Source organism: Strix aluco, chromosome 1, assembly GCF_031877795.1.
Source record: "Strix aluco isolate bStrAlu1 chromosome 1, bStrAlu1.hap1, whole genome shotgun sequence".
Classification (NCBI taxonomy): domain Eukaryota; kingdom Metazoa; phylum Chordata; class Aves; order Strigiformes; family Strigidae; genus Strix; species Strix aluco.
The window spans coordinates 66,491,414-66,508,128 of NC_133931.1; the positions used below are offsets into that span (position 1 = coordinate 66,491,414).

Sequence of the window (16,715 nt, forward strand, 5' to 3'; positions counted from 1 at the left end):
AAGTCTTAGACACCTGGTCTCTTCTGCTCTGTCAGCTAACAGGCTTTGAGCCCGTTTCCATGCCTTCATTTCTGATGACAAAATACTCCATATATTTTCTGATTATAAATGTAACACATAACTTTGCAGTTATTTGGTTTGGATGCCTGAGCAGATGAATTTTGGCCAGGCTGACAGCCTCCAGTGAGCCCCCAGTCACAGTGATGTTCAGCACGCTCTTCCCTCCTGCCTCCTCCAGCAGGGAGGGCTCATGCCTGAGCCTGCTGAGACAGCAGGTGGGACGTATTAAAAGTGACCACTTGCTTTCTTTATTCCCATCTACTCCTGGAATTTCCAGCACAGCCTCAGGGAGACAGAAGCTCATTTCTGCAGGCTGGAGGCCCTGTTTGAAGGACCAGGAAATTTCGGTACGTGAGTTTTAGACCCAGGGCCACTGCTCAATTCCTCTGCAAGTGCCAACTCTAGTCTCCAATAGGTACTTTTTCATGCTGAAAAAGAAACCCGGGGTGGAAAAATACAATTTGATCTATGCATATTTGGCATTCTGTCCATTGCAAGAGTCTGAGGCAAGGGTTCAGAGCAGCATGGGAAAACACAGATGTACGGCAAAGTTTGCATAGTGGCTGTGACTCACTGACTGAGCTTACTTCTTCCTTCTTGTTTGTGTTAATGGCCTGTGCTCCTTCCCCAGAGGTTAAAGTCACAGAATTCCCATTTAAAGAGCTGGAAACAAAACACATGAATCCTTCCATAAATTGTATAATGCCTGTCTTTTTCTGGATCCCATTTGTTTTCTTCAGTGCACTGTTTCCATACATAACTTGCCAGTTTTGAGCAATTTTGTTGCTATTTTTTTATCCACAGGATTGAATGTCTTGCTGAGAAAATTAAGCTACATCCTCTTTTGTTCTGTAAAACACTTCTACATTTCCAAGGTAGCAGGATCATTCAAAGTACCAGAATGAGAAAACTAGTTCTTCAAAGAAAGTTATTCTCTCGTCTGGGCTTAGTCTTCATCTCTGTGGAACTGCTTCATTCTTCCTCTTTTTTTCATATAGTTTCCTTTGGGTAGTTGATTTGTACCCTGCTCAATGAGGCTGAAATTTGTATTAAGGCATCCATTCAAGGGCTTAACAAAGGCAGGCAGTGTTTCTTTCCCAGATGAAGCAAAACTCAATAAACCCCCAACATACTCTGTATTCTCTCTAAAAAAGTGATGCTATTGTTTATTTTGGCTCTTACTGAATTCTGTAATAACATCAGGAGATGCATTTCTTGTTTGAGGAGATTTAAGCTTTCAACTATAAAAGCCTTCTAGTTTGACTCCTCTCCTGGTACAAGAATACCTTGAATTGTATTCCGGATTTTAGAGTTACATAGCCTAAAGCTGTCACTGGAAATATGTTTATCCCTGTAATCCAAGAAATAGTTGACAGCTGTTTCCTCCCTCCAGTCCTGCAGGAACTGCTCTGTGGCAGACTTCTCTTTGTCTGTGTTCAAATAAGTGAGCTGTCATCTGCCACTAATGCGAGAGACTGCAGCCTGCCTTGGCAGCTGTAGTGTGTCAGGCTTCTCAGGATGCCTCATCTCATTTCTCATGTGTCGGGAGGCTGAAGACAAGCGCTGGATGACTAAATTCTGGTTGGGATGGCTGGTGTGGTCATGAAGAACATGTCGTGTTGCCTGTGAAAACACTGCAGCTTATGAACTCTAGAGAGTTCGTAAGAGAAATTCACTGTATGTTATCACCCAAATCTGTTAAGGGAAGAGCCTGGGTCTGCCTACAGACTGGGGCTAGTGGGCAGGGCAGCACAAGACACCCTCTGCCCCAGCCTTGGAGGATCATGCTCTGCCTGAGAGGCTGCCTTGATGCATCGCTTGCTGTCTAACACCAGACATACAGTACTGTTAAATAAAATAAAGCAAAATAAAATAAGAACCTCCATGATGAATGCTGGAAGTAGAGGATTACTTCCTAAAATCATTAGTATGACTTAAATCTAGGTAGATTTCTGAGGCAAATTTAAATCTACTTCTACCTTCTTTCCTCTCAGACTGGTGTAAGGAAAGTTGTGATAACAAAAGCTAGAAAAATGTTTGAGGAAAATTCTGAGGTTTGGGGTACCTCATTGTTAACTAGATCACTGTGGTGCTGCCCATTCTTGCACAGAAATATGTCCTATGTGCTTTTTATTAGAATGTTTTTGGCAGCTTTCTCGGTGGGATTACTTGAAGATTTAAGGATTCTTTGGTATGAGGAGAAGCAGTAAGGCTGGGCCCAGAGAAACTAAATGTTAGGGGGAGCCAAATACAGTTGTAGGGCTGCCACAGCCTTGTGTTCCCAGTTGTGAGGCTGAGAATGTATTCCCAGGCTTACACACATATACAGCATGTACATGTGTATACATGCAGGCGACCACACAAATCAGCACAAACAGATGCAGTCAACATTAAAAGGAACAGCACCAGTGGCCTCATCCTCTTCCCTTTTTGGCTGATTGCAGTGAAGTATGTTACTGGAATGTATATAAATAATATAATATAGACATATAAAAATATATATTTCCCAGTAATGGATTTGGATAAATAGATATAATTTATATTTTTATAGCATTAAATTTTATATATATATATGTATATACCAGTAATGGAAATAAAATTCTAGTGTGGATCATTGCAGCATCTAAGCTCAGACAGAATCACACAGAGTCACAGAACTGTCTAGGTTGGAAAAGACCTTGAAGATCATCCAGTCCAACCATCAACCCAACTTTAACAGTTCCCAACTACACCATATCCCTCAGTGCTAAGTCGACCCTACTCTTAAACACCTCCAGGGATGGGGACTCCACCACCTCCCTGGCCAGTCCATTCCAATGCCTAACAGACACTCAGTCTGCTGAGCAGCTGCCCCTAGATCCCAGTCTCCCCAGTTGCTTGGACATGGGCGTACCAACCTCTAAGGCTGTGGTTTCACTCCAGTTGCCAGGACAGTGCATCTTGCACACACACACCTGCAGCTCCCTGATCGTCACCCAGGACCTGCACTGTCCCTCCAGTGGCCATACACTTCTGTAGCAATTCCTCTCAGACCACTTCACCTGCTAGCCACCTAGTCCAACCGGTGCTTCACTAGCACTCACACACTCACACCTACGCCGGTGCTCCAGTTGCTGGTACTGCAGACACCCAGTCCCTGCAACCCTTGGTCTGATACCAGTTACTGGCACTCACATACACCCCCTCCTGCCATCCACACAGAATAGAGCTCCTCACCCAGGAGAATAGGTAGAAATGAAATTGAATGAGACAACAGTACAACGGATGAGGTGCAGGGCATGGCCAGGCAAGAGTACTGACACCTTTTTACAAGTGGTGGCCCCTTATTATCTATATCTCTATCCTTCAGAGACTGGTTTCAGCAGAAGAACTTTACACTAGGACTGTTAGTCCTATATATGGACCGACCTCATATGGTCAATCCTCTCAGTCAGTGTAGCCATGTTACTAGCTCATAGCTTGGGTAAATAAAATAAAATTCTAGACCTAGTCTTGAGCAGAACTGTAGTTGGACAATAATTCAAAAATTGTTACACCAAGTTTTTATGTGATGTAGATGTGTCCAGAGAGTCATGGAACTGATGAAACTTGCTAAAGCGAGATTCAGCCTGCTCTGAAATGAACATCTAGTAAGTCTAACTAAGCAGGTCATCAGTCAGCTATAGCTAGGAGAAGCGTGAAGTCAAACTGTGTTTCCATAGAGAAGGTGTTGAAACTGTGAATGAGGTTTACAGCAACGCAAACGGGAAGGGTACTTCTAAAAAACCAGCAGTATACTAATTGGTTCTGCAAGTGAAGCCACAGAAGAGAAGCTGCAACACTGACTGTAGGAGAGATCTGCATGCTTTTTGGTAGAAGTAAACTTCTACCATTTCTGCTATAATCGGGAATGAGTGGTGGGAGTGAGATTTCTTTTCTATGTTTGTTCCTTCTGATTGAAATGCATTTTGAACAGCAACCAACCCCTGTTTTGGGGGAGCTTTGGGGGGAGTGGGAGCTATTTTCAACAAAACATTGAGATGCAAGGGAAGCGGACGCTAAATATGACTGCAGCATTCATTCCATAATAATTTGAAATGGAAATACTGTGGTCAGTTCTATGAATCAGCAAGTCTGAGGATGCAAGTTGCTGCTAAAACAGGTAGGCTCAGTGCTCTGCTGACCCCTCTGCTGCTCTCTCTCTGGAAGCCCGGGGGTCATTGGGCTCAAAGCAGAGTTTCTCCTTAGTCTCCTGTGTATCAGCTGTCACTTTCAACACTGGTTTGGCTTGTGTCCCAGCACCACATTATGTACTGCTCCCCAGGGATCAAAGAATCAGAAGAAAAGTATTTCAGAGGAAAGAGAGTGCATTTAATCACTAGGTACCTACCTGTCTCTTCACATGGTAATAACTTCCACGTAGGACCCCCCTCACCTCCTGTGACATATGACAGATACAATTCATTCCCTTCACTTCCAGGACGCTTCTTTAACATGATTTCAAGACAGAGTCTGTCAAAATTTGCCTAGTCGTTTGGTCACCTTCTCTTTTGCCGGGAACAAGTTAGTCTTTCTCATAGCCTGATGCAATGACTCTTTTAATTCAGGGCGGATGACAGCAATGCCATATAATGATAACCTGATCCTGCACGTGAAAAACGGAGCGTAGGTATGAGCTTCTAGGCTTTCACTGCCTGGCTGCAGTAAGTTGCAAGCTTTCATCCGCAAAGGCTGGGAATTAACATGTCATAGATTTTGCTACCCGACTGTGCTTGTTGTCTTTCATGTAGAGCATTGAGGTATTCTTACCTGATGCCATTGCCATCTCCCTTGAATTAAAGTTACCAAATTTTCACGTGATGGTATTCTTTAAATTAAAAAGGAAAAAAACCCCATATGAATAGCTATTGTGTTTATCAAAACTTCCATGTGTCTTGCAATATTTCCATTATGGAGATTTTTAAGTTCTTTTCACATGGAGCCTAGGTACACTTCTTAGAGCTACAGTAAGCAGTGTGGGAATGACTTTCTCTTGAAATACTCTTTACGCTATATCGAAGTGATATGGTAACAGAGGGAATTAAGTGCTGGTAGCAGTGGGAATGCAGTCCTGTATCTGTAAACATGCTACTTACATAGTATCATCACTTAGCACTTGTATACATAAAATACATGTGCTTCATAAGGCCTGACATGTCTGCAGTTGCATTCTGTACTTCTGTTCCACCCAGCTTACCACTGACACATCTATATCTTTCATAGCTTTGAAGTCTAGGGTGGGACAGGATGATCTGCTTGGGTTTGTTTTGTTTTTTACTGTGTGCTTTTTCTTTTCCCCTGGTATTGCATAAAGATTGCTCTTTGCACTTTTTTCAGTCCTCATTTTAGCTTTAGTGTGAGTAACAAATGAACACATATTTATTTGTGTTACAGACTTCAGCTGTAAAACAGGTCTGCAGGGTTTGTTGTTTGGCACAGAGAGAGCAGGGAAAGAAGGAACCTATTGTTATTCCTGAAACATTTACTTTGGGAAGCAAGAGAGGTTTTGGTACTTTTTAATGTAGAAAATGTATATTGACTCTGCTAAGAGAGTGCTATTCCTAACAAGCAGTGTGGCATAGGTAAAGTTCATAGTACTTTTGGTTCACAAACCGCTCAAGAGATGGCATTTCATTCAATATTTTGTTTTCAATGACAGCTCTGACTTGCCAGGCTAACACCACCATCCCTTTAACAGACTGCGCTCATAAGAAACTGAAGTTTAAAGAAGTTAATGCAGTGTTTGATTTCTAGAACAGTGCAAGTTTAAGACTTTTTGCTGCAAAATAGCAAAACATGAGTCATTGCTGTTCTGCAGCCAACAGTCCACCAGGGACCAGAGTTCTTCATGATGGTAGGCTTAACAGCATTGGCAGCTTGCTATGAAATCAACCGGCCTTGCGTTATACATCCTGGAATGCTAAGCAGAAATTTCATTATTGATGTAGCTCAGGGAAAAACCTGCCCCCTTTCCCCCTGCAGTGTTTGACACAAGAATTTCCTAACAACCAGTAATGGAAAAAAAGTAACATTTTAATTTCGAGTGCATAGAATCTGCAAGTTCTGGTCTGAGCTTCTGCCCTCTGTGCTGCCTGTTCCATGGGGCCCACTGCAGATTAGCAGAATCTGCTCCTTTCTATCAGGTTCCTTAACTGTTCAACAGAAAACAAGGAAGGATTATTTCTTTGGCAAACATCAACCTTAGAGAGCCACAGACATGTAGTGCTACATTGCAGGCCATAGTCATAGCCCTCACACAGCTGTGGTCAGTGAAAGCCTTTGATGAGATGAGACAGTACTGGACACAAGGACTTCCACACAGCAGCAGCTCCTAGGCATGTATGTTTGAGGTGTCTGTAGTACCCTGAGTTAGAGTGCCTCAAAGTGGACACTCACAATGGCTCAATTGCTAAGTAAGAACCACTAAAAAAGAAATGCACTCAGAAATTTGAGTATTAAATGCTGATGAGAACATGGAAAACCAGACGATGTCAGAAGTGTCACTTTTCCTTGGTTTGCTTGGAGCTGTAAGGGGATATCTTCATATGTCTGCATCCACAGGTGGGCAGCCTCCCTGTAGAAAGGTCCCTGTGCCCTTTTGCTCAGAAAATCTGACAAGGCTCACTTAAGTCCTTTCAAACACGTTCCAAGAGGGAGGAGGTGGTGAAAGCTGTATGTAGAAGGCTAATGACAGGAGCACTCATCCAAGAGGAGCCTTCCAGGCTGAAAGTTACAGAAGGTTCTGGGCAGAAAAAAGTGTAAACTCGATGTGTTAAATTGCCACATGCTTTATTTGAGGACATTTCTTTAAGTACTAAAGGTATTTCTGCCCCATCTTGATCCAAATGCTGTGCCACACAGATCTCTCTTGTCCAAAGGTTCTTCTAACTTCTACCTTGTAAAGTTTTAACAGAAGACAAGAACTGGTGGATGGTCCTGTTTCCTCATCTGCTGGTGATAGTATAGTGCTCTTCATCAGCTCTGTCCTACCAGGTGAGCACCTTGCTGCAGAGATCTTCCCTGAATGGGATGAACTCTACCTGTTTCTACAGCTGTTTCATGGGTTGCCTGGCCAGGCAGTGCCAGCCACATGGTCCCTGGTAGTCCAGTGGAGAAACTGATGGACTGTGTTTGTGTCGAGCAGAACTCAAGTCATTGATGGCATGAGATGCTTAACAAAAAGAATCGCACTAATTAGTAATTTAGTAACTTAGTAAATTAGGAAGAGTGGCTGGAAAGCTTCTCGGTGGAAAAGGACCTGGAGTTGTTGGTCGACAGCCAGCTGAACATGAGCCAGCAGTGTGCCCAGGTGGCCAAGAAGGACAATAGCATCCTGGCTTGTATCAGAAATAGTGTGGCCAGCAGGACTAGGGAAGTGATCGTCCCCCTGTACTCAGCACTGGAGGGGCCACACCTCAAATATTGGGTTCAGTTTTGGGCCCCTCACTACAGGAGAGACACTGAGGTGTTGGAACGTGTCCAAAGAAAGGCAATGAAGCTGGTGAAGGGTCTAGAGAACAAGTCTTGTGAGGAGCGGCTGAGGGAACTGGGGTTGTTTAGCCTGGAGAAAAGGAGACTGAGGGGAGACCTTACTGCTCTCTACAACTACCTGAAAGGAGGTTGTAGCCAGGTGGGTGTCAGTCTCTTCTCCCAAGTAATAAGGGATAGGACAAGAGGAAACAGCCTCAAGTTGTGCCAGGTGAGGTTTGGGTTGGATATTAGGAAAAATTTCTTCAGTGAAAGGGTTGTCAAACACTGGAACAGGCTGCCCAGGGCAGTGGTTGAGTCACCACCCCTAGGGATATTTAAAAGACATGTAGATGTGGCACTTAGGGACATGGTTTAGTGGTGGACTTGGCAGTGTTGGGTTTATGGTTGGACTTGATGATCTTAAAGGTCTTTTTCAACCTAAACAGTTCTGTGATTCTATGATAACTGAGTAGCAACAGCTATTGCAAAACAATAAAGATTTGATAAGGTACGTGTACTAGCATGTTACCTACATTTCAAAAACTCTTTTCTGTATAAAGACTGTTTCTCCATGTTTATAGAAGTTCTTGCCAGCTATTAACAGAAGATTTTGCTGGCGAGGCTGTGAACGAGCTACACTTCTGTGTTTATGTCATGATTCCACAGCAGATTTCTTTTGTCTTTCAGGAAAGGATGTGGCTGACAGATGGTACAGTGAAATAAAAAATTACAGCTTTCAAAACCCAGGGTTTTCTTCTGGGACAGGTAAGTTCAGACGGGGCACTGTTTCTTCAAAAGTGCATCTTTTATTTTAAGAATTTGGCTAGCCAACTTGTTCAGTATTTTTCAAAAATCTTCCTTTCTTTCTTAGAAAAAAAAATGAGAGGGGAAAAAAATTAGAATCTCCTCGAAGCTTTATGTTAGAAACTCACAAAAGGGTAAAAGGAAACTGAGAAATGAGGAAGTAAGCAAAATTTGCAGGGTTTTTTAATACTGTATTTGTCCTCCAACTCCAAAGTTTTTGAAAGGCAACTTATTTTTAAGGCAAATTAGTTTGTAGAAAATACTAAATTGGAACCATGTAAGTGTCTTACTAAATGTACTATGCTGTTGTTTACACTGACATGTGATTTCTACCAAATTCTATCACTCCAATCACAGAGATCACTTCAGATGTAATTTGGATATCAGGACAGGCCATTGACTGCCTGTTGACAATTGGGTATTGAATGAACGTAAGAACATTGTTCCTTGAATAATGCTCAAGCAAGAGATATGCCTGAGCTTGTTTCAGATGAAGAAAATCATGTTTTTCTCCCATGGGATTTGTCTATGCATAGAGGGAACAACTGATGGAGCAGCACAATGCAGGGGTGGCTATTACAGCTAGGCAGAAGAAGCCACAAAACCAGTATTATTTTGAACAGTTGCGCATGCAGACAATGGGGGAGTATGAGATGCTTGAAGTAAATGAATAATAGTCACTGTCAGAACTGCTATTCACACTGCAGGGGGTAAAGACTGTGATGTCTTTGTCAAATTTTATATCAGATACTCATCAAATTACTTCTTTTATGGTTCTCCTACTAAGTATTCTTATTTGGATATGGAAATGGTGATAGTAGCGTGGAACCAGATCAGATCAGGCTTTTTCAAGACAAAATGCTAGATGTAGGGTTTTTATTCATGTCCTTAGCTTGTTCTCTTGCTAGAGAAAGAAACATTTTTGTATTGTTCTTTCTTTTCACACCCCTCACGTGTTAAAGGGAATGTTACAGATTTAGTATCTAAAATGTATGCGTATGTTTCTCTCTCTTTCTTCAGGTCACTTCACAGCAATGGTTTGGAAGAACACAAAAAAGATGGGAGTTGGAAAAGCATCTGCTAGTGATGGCTCAACATTTGTGGTGGCTAGATATGATCCAGCTGGAAATGTAGTAAATCCAGGCTATTATGAAGAAAATGTCCTTCCTCCAAGAAAATAACTTTTTTGTTTTTAAAAGTTAGTCTTATTGCTTAATGACAAGTGAACCTGGATTTGGACTTAACAGTGTTTGAAATGAAGTACGATGAAATTTCCTGTTTGATACTGCTGTTCACTTCTCATTACAGAGGAAGCAATTACATGTTGCTTGAGTTGATCTGCACTTGAGGTCCCTGTTGTTTCTGAGGGGGCTCCAGTTTATTTGAGGATGAGGTATATGCAGCATTTCTGAAGGGTAACATTTATAAGGTTTTTTTTTAATAGTTTGCATGAACTCTGTGTCAGCATGTGAGTAAGCACATGTTGGATGTCTTTTTTTAAACAAGCGGATTTATAGCTTAGTGTAAAGTGAAGATACCAGCTTGTAATTATATCACGTACTCCCAGTTTTCCAGTATTTTTTAATAACTGTAACTTCTTTGCTCTATCTATACCTCCTGCTACTGTGGGGCCTTCTCTCTGCAGATGGAACATATGCAAAACTTCCCGTATGAAAGGTACACATGCAAAATGTAGTAGCATTCAGACTTACGCATTTTCATTAAGAGGATCTCACAGAACACTAAAACATTGCTGGCAAGACTGTATCCGTCAAGCAAGCCATAACTGATGCATGACCTGAGAGCTACTAAAATTGTTTAAATCCCAGAGTTACGTTTTAGGTGCTAATGTTTAAAATCTATTTGAGATGAGTGTATTTCAAATTCAAACCCCATCTTATAGTTTGCAGTATGTACATTGTCTTATAATCAAATCGCTTCCTTCTGTTACAGGAAAGTAAGATACTACTTTTTCTCTTAGATATTTTACGCACAAAAAATGTCTTTGATGGAGCACGTTGGATTTTATTTCTCAATAACTTATTTTTATTTCCTAAGGAATACCTTCTGCAGGTGTCATGCTATACAGACAATAACATTCCCAAATCATATCTTGTCTCCTTTAATAATGTCACAGTAGGAGATACACACATGGTCATAATTAAGAGATGTTTACTCTTTGTTCATATCATTCAGTAATAGTAAAAATATTTTACATGCTGGAGTGATGCCTTGAAAAAAATCAGATTGAATTTCCTTAAAAGCAAGCAAGCAAAATTTCTGAGGACCCTTTTTTCTCTTATGAAATGTGGATTTGGGCTATTTTGGCCAGGTTCATATACTGTGCTTCAATTTGGGGTTTTCTTTTCTTTGTAAATGTTTCTTTTGATGTCTGCTGAGATTCTGTATGCCAGAATTTGGTTCATGAAGAGTGCCATTACAGAAATACTTCCTTTTGTTTACACAGTTGTAATAAACTGCACTGTTATGGCTTGATTATATGTCACTGTGATGCTGAATGTTACAATCTTTTTGCTGTAACCAAGAATTTAACACATATAATGAACGTCTGAAAATTAAATATTTTTTGAATATGAATTACTCAAGCCTTTGCTGTTACCTGAGTCTTTGCTGAATAATCTTCCAATTTTATTTCCAGGACATTAACGTATGCCATTATTACTTTTTCAACGTGGAGCAAATAAAAGCAGCAAGTATTCTAGTCCAGAAAAGAAAGAAGAGACCTTCTAAGAAATGATAAATCATACAGAAGATCGTACATCATCCCTTTATACAAAGACCAAGCTAACACTTGAAGCTGAAGCTGAAGAGGCGTACCTCTTTCTTTCTTGAACTCCTGATTTGTTCTCGTTTCATTTCTGCTGCTCCCTCTCTTGGTTGACGTGTTCTCAGTAAAAAAAACTCACTCGACTCCCACTCAGACCTGTGTGTTTCAGTAACTGCAATCTTGGGGCCTTCCTCTCTCCAACCCTCAGCTGACGAATGTTGCAGCTCCAGACAGGCTAATGTTTTATGTGTAGCGCATTTTCATCCCTGAGAATGAAAACGGGACTTTCTAAAAAAAAACAGCTTGCTGCAACTGACGTAAAAGTAAAAGCTGATGTTAAATAAATTAATGGTATTAAAATACTCTGTTTTTTCCTAATTACAGCACTGCTATTGGTCCTCTAATTCCTTGAATAGTTGGTGTAAAACTGTATAAATCCTAGTTGAGTGAGTCAAGTCAGAATTTTTCTCTGCTGCCACCTAGGTTTTATTTTAATGTCAGAGAGAACTGGGAAGGTAGGTAAAGAAAGGACAAAACAAAACAAAGCTTGGAATTATCTTTATTTAAAATGATAGTGGCAAGTGAACTTCCAGAGCTTTTTAGACAGAGCATTTTGAGACGGCATCAGAGGTAATCAGACATGGAAGAAGCACAAAGCCACTCAAATAGACTCAATGCATGCTTCATGCACTCCACGGAGTCCGTGCAAATATGACTTTAACAAAGGAAAAAAAAAGTCAGTTTAATTCTTCATGACCCAAGATCTTGATGCCTTCTGCAAATGAACTCTGGCTGCGCAGTAAATGGTGGTGTACGTAGGAGTCCAAATGCAAAGGGAAGGGTAACAGTGCTGATGTGACTCACTGAAAAGCCATATGATTTTTGGGAAGTGTATGCTGAAACCTGACTTACCAGCCATCTGTATTAAAAGACTCTGCGTAGGTGTATTGCTCCACTCTCCACCACATCTTGGAGAGTTGTGGAGATTGGGAGGTGGCAAAGAAAGGTTATCTCCTGTCATGCTAGAGCAGAACAAGGTGTTTAAGAGCTTCTTCAGCCAGGGCTATACAGATAGAAGTCACATTTGCCCTGGGAAGAAAGAAAAGGCTGATATGACAGTTCTGATACAAGAGAAAAATACCTATCTTTAGAGGCCTGCAGATGGCTTCTAAGGTCTTTTTGCAGCAGCAAGAGGAGGAATTCTAGCTGGTCCAAGGCTTCGTTTCCAGGCACTTAGGGGAGAACTGGGACTGGTCTTAAAATAGGGCTAAAAGGGGGAGCCTGCATTATGCATTTTAATTTGCCAAGTTCCCTCCTTTATCTTCCCAAAAGGACAAAACCCAGGCAATTCCTCCTCCAAAAAGTGGAAGATGACATTGAGAAGTGGTAGAAGTACTGTTAGAAGACCACAGATCAGACAGAAAGCCATACCACATGAACAGTAATAAGCCCATGGGCAAAAAAGATGCAAGCACTTAGTGGAAATCTTGCAAATTGTACTTGGAAATGCTTTGCTTTTTTGGGAGCTTAGCCGCTCTACTTGTCTCCAGGTCTAATTTTTCAGGTGGATTTGCCTCCAACAAAGTGCTTGACTTGATTGGGTAGACTGCAGAGTAGTCATGTTAGGCTGGTGGACTGCTGATATGAAGACTTTTGCAAGTGTCACATGTGCCCTAAGAATGTTTTTAGCTTTTGTGGGTATCTGACTTTGCTAGCCTTTTCTTCCCTCTGCCTAATTCAGTGTTTAAAGACCCTTTTCCATGTGGCTGGTGTTAACGCTAATTTGAGCTGTCTTTTCAGCATCCTTTTTCTCAAGTTCCTACAATGTCCAAGCAGCCATTTGCAAAAAAGTCAGGTATGACCCAAAGTGCTCACTGCATTTAGTTTGCCCCCGTGGTGATGGTTGCTTTGACCTATACTAGAAGGCCTAGAACACGGTAACGTGAACAAAACCATAACCCGTCCTGATCTGTTGATTACAAACAGTGATGCTGCTGGTCTTGTGGTCACGGTACATGCCAGTGCTACATCTTCTCTCCCCCCAGAGGCTTTGTGAGGGAAGGGCTATGTGTAAGATGGCAACTGGAGGCTGTTTGACCCCAAGCAGTGTGGAAAAGGGGCTTGAGATGGCACAAAGCAAGCCAGAGAGCCAAAGCCACCTCCCTTCTTTCTTGAACCGAGCACTAGAAATCTCAGAAAACTGCATTTCTAGGGAGAACACAGGAAAAAGCCAGAGGTAGGCTGCTTCAGTTATAACATGGTAGGAAAGTGAAAATTGAAAATGACATAATTATTTCTGTCTCCTTTACACGAACTAAAGACCAGAAAACCTGTCTGCATATCCAGTTTTACAATGAGCTGTTGCATCCTTGTACTGTCCTTCCCAGACTATACCATAAGGAGGTGGTGAGACTGAGTTTTAATGTGTTTCAGCTCTCTCTTTGCCTCTCTGGGGGACATCACAGGTTAATTTCTGCTCCCCAAAGCTCTGCACATCAGTCTGTGGGATTTCACTTCTCGTGGCAGGAACACAGAACAGGAGTTGCACTAAGCCTGGGCTTTCCCATGTGATCATCCTGAAGCATGTCACAATCCAGAGAATAATCTGCTTCTTCAAGCTGTTAAAGAAGCCCTTTGTGAAAGGTATTAAATGCTGAAAGCCAAGGATGGCCACAGTCTCCAGCAGTGCCTGGGTTCTGCCTCCGCTTCCCTGTCTCTGGAGCCATGCGCTAACAGTGGATGCCCCTGACACCCTCCTGGGATGAGTGCCATCCCTGTGCTCCCACGTGCCCCAAACAGCAGTCTGGGGGCTGAGTGACCCCCTCTCTCCTCTACTCTTCCCCTCACACTCCATAATTCCTCTGTTCCCTCAGGGAGAGCAGGGCCTTCTAGCTGAGTTTACCCTTGCATGACCTAGCAGACACTATAAATCTGCCTTGCAAGGTTCCTTTTTTGAGCTGTTTCTCTTGAGCAGTGCTCTCAGGGGCCTAACTACCATATCCCCTAATAAGAAATTTTATGTTCTCTGCTTTTGCTCAAACATTAATTCCTCTGTCTATCCTGAGCTGTCTGTTGCAGCTAGACTAGGACACTGAGCAAGACAGGATTGCAAGAATCTTGTCACTGATGCAATGAAATGCAGTTGGCTTTCGGTTATGCCAGGTGAACTGGAAAGAAGTAACATAGGAAAAGCAGACATGAAATACATGGACAACATTCAGACTAGGATCTGAGCAACCTAGGAAAAGCTGTAAAGATGTCTGCAGAGAGTAAGAGCACATTAAAGCACGGCCAGGATGCAGAGCCTGCTAATCTGCAATGCCTGGGGGTGGCCTGCCTGGGCAAAGCTGTGGTGATAGGTCATCAAAATCCAGAGTCAGGGGTCACACCACGAAAAGCCGGGAACTTTCAGAACAACTTCTCCCCTATCCATCAGCGCTGGGGTGCTCAATGATGTGTCAGGAGGGAAGTCTAGCTGGTTGTCCATTTTTTTGGAGACAATCATGAAGGTCCCTTTGCCCTCAGCTGTGTCTGTGGGGCTGCAGTCTCCCCTGTCTACCTCAGCCGCTGGTGTCCCGTTGGCAGGGTAGCTGCAGGGAGAGCTGGAGCACTTGGGAAACCCAGTCTCTGGTTCCACACCCTTTGCTCCTGCTGCAAGGCCCTGTAAGGCCCGTAAAGCCCAGGCACAGGCTATTGCGGGCTCACAACAATAAATGCCAAGGCATCAGATATCCCCTCTCTCCCTTAAGGCAGGCACAGCTGTAAAATATGGTTAATATGTTGTGGGCTGGAAAAGAAGAAACAGCAATGATTGCTTTGCTGTCATGCATCCGGGGTCTCTGACAGATTTCCATCGGGGTCTTTCCTCCACTTCTGCTTCACCCTGGACTTTTCATCAGAGCCTTAATTTGTCTTTTTTTGCTGATTGGTTGCCAAAACCTTTTGAAGGGATGGCTGCTTCCATTTTTCACCCCTCAGTTTAGCAGGAATACCCACCCTGGGCCGGCCGCCTGCTTCAGGGCGGTGCGGTTTTGCCCTCCCCGGGGGTGACCTCGAAACCTCAGAGGAGAGCCGGCTGTCCCCGCCAGGCCTCGGCCCAGCCCGGCTAAGCCCAGCCTGGCCCAGCCCAGCCCATCCTGCCCCGGCCCGGCCCGGCGGCGGGCGGCGGCGGCAGCGGGCGGCAGGTGGCAGCGTCGCTCCGCGGTTCCCGCCCGCTGCCGGCAGCGGAGCCGGCACCGACCTGCCCGGGCCCCGCGGCCTTCCCTCCGGATCCCCCAGCTCCCCGGTGCCCTGCCACCGCAGGTGTGGCTCTAAGCGTAACGTTTAATGTTCTTAATCCCACGGCTCGATTATTGAATAGATTAAAAATAATCACAGCATCCAGTGGAATAAAGACAGGCTGAGGTTGTTTTGTTTTTCTGCATGGATTTGACTGAAAATGTAATTTGAAAGGGATTTAGCTGAGCCCATACAAATATAGAGTGAGGTAAAGTGATGGGAACACTGAGTGGGTTTCTGTTCTGTCCTGTCCTTTTTCGGTGAGCCCAGAGTCTGCACCTACTGCTGCCTCACACACGGCAGCTTCGGGGCTGCTGCTCCATCCATACCTGCATCCAAAGTTCACATTAAACATCAACTCCAGAAAACAAAGTACCAACAAGGCAATTTATGGTGTGAAAAGCTTGCATTTATTCAAGCGTCCTGGCTGATACACTTCTCAATGTTGTTTTGTAGTACTGACTCAATAGTTAAATACCCTCACCGGCCTTGGGCACAGAGAGAAGGTACCTGTAAGTGTACTGACGGGTGTCTATGAATGCGTAGGGAGTGGAAGAAAGCAGAAGAGGAGATCTGTGGTCACAGGTCCAGGGGAGTTGAGGCTGGAAGGCTGCTTAAGGGCAGCTGGCTGGTGTGCAGTCGGGATCTGTAGCCCTTGCTCCCATCTGGGAGGAAGCAATGTCCCGCCTGGCTACATAGGGGGTGTAGAGGGCTTCCCCTCTCCTCCTGCCTCCACTTTTCTTCATTCCCCCACATTTACTTAGGCTTTCTGCAAAACAGAGAGGAAATCCCCTGCAATAGTGAGTGGGGTATTGCCAAGAAGGGGTTCACATGCCTTACGACTGTGGCAAATCAGTGCATACAGCTATCTATCCCATACATTTCTTCCACAAAACCAATAGCTTACAGTGCCTTGCATTCTCCGTGTCTATGTTGTGCACTGGCTCTTGGAAGGATCAATGCAAAAGCTATGCCACTGTAAGAAGCATGGGGGGATTTCCCCCTGTCCTTCCATCACAGGTACATTAACAAATGCCTCACTCCAGGCAAAGTTATATTGTGGAAAATGTGTTTTTACTGAACTCTGCCAATGTTACAGCATTTATGCTAGAAAATATAGAGAAAGCTTTGCATGAATTGTTTCTCCAACAAGCAGGCAATTCCCTCCTATATTTGATAATTAGTGATATATTGTGTCCCTTTTGGCTGCTTGCCCACTTCCCTTGGCAAGTGCAGAGCTTGCATATAAAGCTCAAAGAGTCTTATTCAATTATTTTGGTTTGTCCTCTCTCTTCCT

At 43.3% G+C, this 16,715-nt stretch overlaps 1 protein-coding gene across 4 annotated transcripts in view; it reads left to right on the top strand.

Moving 5' to 3' along the window:
* GLIPR2 (GLI pathogenesis related 2) overlaps positions 1-11,511 on the top strand; it is a 42,675-nt gene extending 31,164 nt beyond the window's left edge. For 2 of the 4 annotated variants that reach the window (XM_074823552.1, XM_074823567.1), the window contains 2 exons: positions 8,236-8,313; positions 9,373-10,950. In XM_074823552.1, the coding sequence (XP_074679653.1) occupies positions 8,236-8,313; positions 9,373-9,533 (239 nt within the window). In that variant the 3' untranslated portion in view covers positions 9,534-10,950. Of the gene's footprint in view, positions 1-8,235; positions 8,314-9,372; positions 10,951-11,011 lie in introns of those variants that run through there. The other 2 variants (XR_012623183.1, XR_012623187.1) reach the window with 2 other exon arrangements.
* The last annotated feature ends 5,204 nt before the right edge of the window (positions 11,512-16,715 follow it).